Genomic DNA, 5339 nt, shown 5'->3' with positions numbered 1-5339 from the left:
GTTGAGTGCGTTACCATGGAGACGTTGCGCATGTGGAGGTGCCCCACCAAGAGCGAACCACGTTATAGCGACCACGAGGAGGTTACCCCAAGTGACTCTACCCTCCCTAGCAACTGGGCCAATTTGGTTGCTTAGGAGACTTGGCTGGAGTCACTCAGCACGCCCTGGATTCGAACTCGCGACTCCAGGGGTGGTAGTCAGCGTCTTTACTCGCTGAGATACCCAGGCCCCCGTATGCCGAGTCTTGATATCTGTATGTATCATTGACAGCTCATAAATTATCCTTAATAGACAGTTTCTGTTCACCTTATCAAAAATAACTTTTGCAGACATATAAAAACAAACATCCTCACTCAACATATTGAAAGACTGTTGTCTAATAACATATTTTATTGGCAGTTGATGTACATCTAATGTTGTGTGGCTGTAAGACAGATTTAATTGTGATGTCTGCTGGTTTGTTCCTCTCTCTTTCCTTCAGTAGATTCTGCTTAATAACAGCAGCTGTCATCATTAATGATCAATCATCACTCAGAGAGTGTATCTACTTTATTTAATTATTTGCTTGGCCAATTTAACATTCAACACTACAAAGTGTAGACTCAACCCTGCTTCAGTGTTAGTTTTTAACATCAGCGGGTGAGACCCAAATGACACCAGGGATTTGTATAACATCACAAATTACAATTCCAAAAATAATCACTGCTTCAAATAGGTTTCCCAAATACTCCCCCATCCATTCATTGTTCAGACAAACAAACTCACACCATTAGTTATGGTAGGGTGACCATACATCCTCTTTTTCCCAGACATGTCCTCTTTTCGGACCTTAAAAAAGCGTCCGGCCGGGATTTCTAAATTTGCGAAAATGTCCGGGATTCGGCTTTAGTTGCATTATGATGTGCATCTGGTCTAATACTTCATTGTGTGTGTGCGCATATTTGCATTGCTTTAACCCCTCTTTGTAAGTCCCGCCATCTCGCACACCAATTGGTCGATTATAAGAGGCTTGCAGCATCTATTGGCCAAATTCCTGCCTGTCAATCTCTCCGCGAACACGCGAAGCAAATGCCAGGTGAGTGGAAACAATGCCCAAACGAAAGTACAAATTTACAGAAGATTTGCACCAAAAATTCCCATGCTTTCGTCCAGGTCGAGATCCGTGGGAAGCAGAATGTATGACATGTAAAGCTGGCACTTATGTGTCAGTTGCTAATAAACGTGCAAGTGTTTTAGAAGCACACATTAGCTCTGCAAAGCATAAAGGGTCAGCAGAAGGTGAAAGTACATCAGGTAAATTAACGGACTACTTTTTGCAACCAGGTAAAATTGTTATCACTTTGCTTCATTTTCCATGGCCATTCAAAGTAATAGTAATTGTAAATGAAGGTACACTCATGGCATCAAATATTTTATTTTAGTACATGGACATTCAAAAGAATGTTGGAAATTTGTAATTATTTATATACATTTATGTTATGCTAATAGAGTGTCTTTTTTCACTGTATTAAAGTTTGCATTCATAGTAACACTGTTTTGAACCCTATTATTCCACCCAATCGCGACCAGAAAACCAGAATATGGTCACCCTAGTTATGGACACATGCAGCGCAAAACTAGTTCACTTCCATTATAATCAATAGAGCTGCCTACACAGGCAGTGCCCATTGTTGAAACATGCCTTCTGTTGACAGATGCCTCATTTTACACCTAAATATCATTACAGTATGCGGGAATTGATTTCTATGCATTGTAGTTTTTCATTATTTCTTTATCTCTCCTTCGCATAGCTCATTTAAGAAAACAGAATATTAATATTCTGAATATCCTGATGAATGAATGATGCAACAAAGAGAGAAAAACTGACAGAGAACTTGTTTCAATCTGCTTAAAAACCTGACGCTTGGGAGAAACTTCATCTTTCAGTAGGACAATAATCCCAACACAAGGTCAAATCACTGAAGTGGCTCTATTGAGAAAACAGGATGTGGCACTATTTGAAAATTGCAGTGCATAAGTAACATTAACCAAATAACACAAACAATTAGACACAAATCTGCCAGATGCAATTAATGAACCAAAATCACATCTGAACATACAAAGCAAAAAAGTTATTCCTGGCTTACATATTAATACAAGGGCTTTGAATATGTATGCATACACAATACTTAAGCACTAAGAATGTCTAACAATGAACACGGTCACAATGAATGCTGAATTCCTTTGTTTACTGTAAAGTCTGACAAAAGTGATCTATGAAGACAGCCTCTGGTCAGTCGTCTCTGGGGGTGTGCAGCTCAGGATATTGACTGTGCTCTTGGCATTTCCTCACCAGTAAACACAGACCTGTGCACAACGGGTACCAGCCAACATTTTCCATTCAGAGTCCATATCATGTCCTAAAAAACAAAACTTGGCCAGAAATGAATTTCAGTATTGTCAGTAAGTTAACACGCTGGAACAGTTTGTTATTGTTACTGTCATGTTGACAGGTGTGAATGGGTGTGTGAAAGAATGTAATATTTACTGTTCACTAACACAAGAAAGCATGTGACAATAGTGATAAACTGTTCTGGAAATGTTGTTTAAAATGATAATCAAGCTAATTGTTATGGCAGGGTAAAGGAGTGCATCACAGAGGAAAACATGATTCCTCCTAATCTGATTTTAAGTACTGTACTGTAACTGAAACGCTACATTTTCCATTGACCTGACTGCCAATGAAATTGGTGAACTATAATCCCACTTGTTATAATGTGGAAAAGATTATGTGCACAAGCCAACATGTGTGTCACTCCTTGCATAAGGAAAATTATTTCATAGCTTGACCCCCAAATACTAACAGTTTAACACGGTTCGACACTCAAATAAACATCACAAAGGTATACCACTTGTCTTGTGTTTATTGAGAAATAACACTACATTTAATTTAAACACAAACCTACTGTTAATAATAAAGCATCTATATTGACAAGAGAATATTAAGGGATTTTAAACATTTGCATTGCAAAGAAATAGTTGAAGTACATTTAAACATTAACTACAATATCAATCCAACAACTGTTTCAAAGGAGGACAAAGATATCACTACACTTTAAGTACAACGAATGCAGAAAAAAGTCTTATACCTTGGAAACTTTTGGTGCTGAATATTTAGTACAAAGGAAATGAGACAAAATCATCTGCTGCTTGTATTTTTTGTATGTTTGTCATCTGTGAACTCATCTGAATCAGTCCCAGAGCTCAACTCTATATTACTGTCTATGGATGATTCGCTGCCAGTGCTCTCTCCACACAGTAGACGAGTCACCTGCATGTCAGATCTCAGAGACTTCACATCATTTCCAATGCACAGTTCTCCAAGTTCACTAATTATAAGGCATATTTCCTCTTTGCTGTCCTCGAAACAGTCGTCGTCAAGAAACTCGTCAAAGAGCATGGCCCTCTCCTCCTCCATCTCCCCGATCAGGTCTTCAGTGATGGAGAGGAGTTTAGGAGCGCTTCTGCTGCGCTCCACTGGAGGTTTGTACATGTTTATCATCTTCCTCTTCGGCACCAGAGGAACTGTTTGCTCTCCTATGAGGATCTGTTGCTGATGTCTGGCGTCTTCTCTTCGTTTGAGTCTCTGAAAGTCGCTCAGCGCTGTGCTTGAGGTCTGATAGAGCAGAAGTGCCATCGCTTTCGCCTTCTCAGGTTTGGACACCAGGACCGCATGACATCTCAGCATCACCGCTTTATGCTTCATCTCATGTCTGTAAATCCAGGCAAAGATCTTGGGAAGCCTCTGATCAGCCATGCAGTAAGTGATTCGGTGAAGTAAGTACAGATGTCCCGGTTTCTTGGACTTTTCATCAGAGTGGACCATGCGTATTCCCTCAGCGCTGATAGTCAGATGCATTTTGGTGCTGCTTCTGCCCATCTCGCTTTTATTCCAGATTTTACTGATGGCCACGTCCATGCATCCCTCTCCTTTGGACTGAATGGTGGTTGAATTTCCTAAATATACAACCGTATAAGTTGGATAGTCTGAGGTGATGCTGAACTTTTTCTTTCTGGATTTGAACATGGTCCCGATCCGGTTAAGCGCATTATCTGGGTATGATTTGGTAAATGAAGACAGTGCTGAACCAAGAGAGAACTTTGAGTGTTTATCTTTGTCCATGAGCTCATCTTCACTCGCTTTCAATTGCAGCATTGTCACAATAAGATGCTGCACTGCATCGAAGTTTGAAATATTCAAATAATATTTCCTTTGTGCAAACTTCCTAAACTTCCACAGTCTGCCTAAAGCTGTAGACACTTCAACCTCTACAGTGGAAATAGTGCGGCACTGCAGTTGTTTATATATGTTGTGGACTGAACCATTACATATTATGGGTTAGTCCATGTTGCAACATCTGATAAAGACAAAGCTGTTGTTGGTCTTTTCATGCAGGGTCAAAATATTCGTAACATCCACTTGATGGCGTCATCTCACTGTATTTACTTTATGTGCCCATCTCATCTAAAATCTCTACTTCTCTTCAGTTAATAGTAAATACATATTTAATGTAATGTTATGTAATGTTTATGCTCCTTACCTGTATGTACTTGTTTAATAATTGTTTCAAAATGTATATAAATTTAGTGTTTTAGTGCGTCTGTACATGTTCAAATCTATATGAATATCACTGTTTTTTTGTTTTTTTGTTTTTTTTACATACAACAGATAGACATTTATGACAAACTGACTCTTGCAGGAAAGAATTTACAGACACCTATAAAATAAGTGTAATATATTACATCTGTATTAATAATACTTAAAACACTATAACCTCTGACATTCCTGCCACTTCACACATTAAAATTTGACAGAAATTGAAACACCATTTGTTAAAAATCAGCTGTGTGTGTTGAATTGAATGTATAAGATGTGTTTGTGTGAGTGTCAGTGATGTTCTGGTGGTGAATGAGCTGTGCTGCAAGTAATGGATCATCAGCAGATCTCAGAAGGGTTTGAACAGGAGCAGGTGAGAGAGAGTTACACTGAGAAACTGTCATACTGGATCAACTGTGCAACAATCGGCTCCACTACCATCATATGAATGTCTGAGTAAAAGACAGCACAAACTCATACCATTCAACTCTATTTCACTTTTCTGCTTCTTCATCAATGCACGTTTATACACTTTTATGTATTTATAACTCTAACAGACGTCCCTCATGTTGAGCTCTGCTGGGTCAGTGCTGCTGTTTGTCCAGTAGGGGGCAGTAATCAGCTCTGTAGGTGATTGTCTGTGAAAAACATTGAAGGGAAAGATCAAACATTAATATACACTAATTAATAGATGTATCAGAAC

General features: G+C 39.0%; 1 protein-coding gene across 1 annotated transcript; it reads right to left on the bottom strand.

Moving 5' to 3' along the window:
• Positions 1-2891: 2891 nt before the first annotated feature.
• On the bottom strand, positions 2892-4301 carry LOC127440961 (protein FAM43A-like). The gene has a single exon (XM_051698053.1). It carries the CDS (start codon positions 4193-4195, stop codon positions 3179-3181), a length of 1017 nt encoding a protein of 338 aa, XP_051554013.1. The 5' UTR covers positions 4196-4301; the 3' UTR covers positions 2892-3178.
• Positions 4302-5339: the final 1038 nt, after the last annotated feature.

This window comes from Myxocyprinus asiaticus, chromosome 5 (genome assembly GCF_019703515.2).
Source record: "Myxocyprinus asiaticus isolate MX2 ecotype Aquarium Trade chromosome 5, UBuf_Myxa_2, whole genome shotgun sequence".
Classification (NCBI taxonomy): Eukaryota; Metazoa; Chordata; class Actinopteri; order Cypriniformes; family Catostomidae; genus Myxocyprinus; species Myxocyprinus asiaticus.
This window is presented reverse-complemented; position numbering and strand designations above follow the sequence as displayed.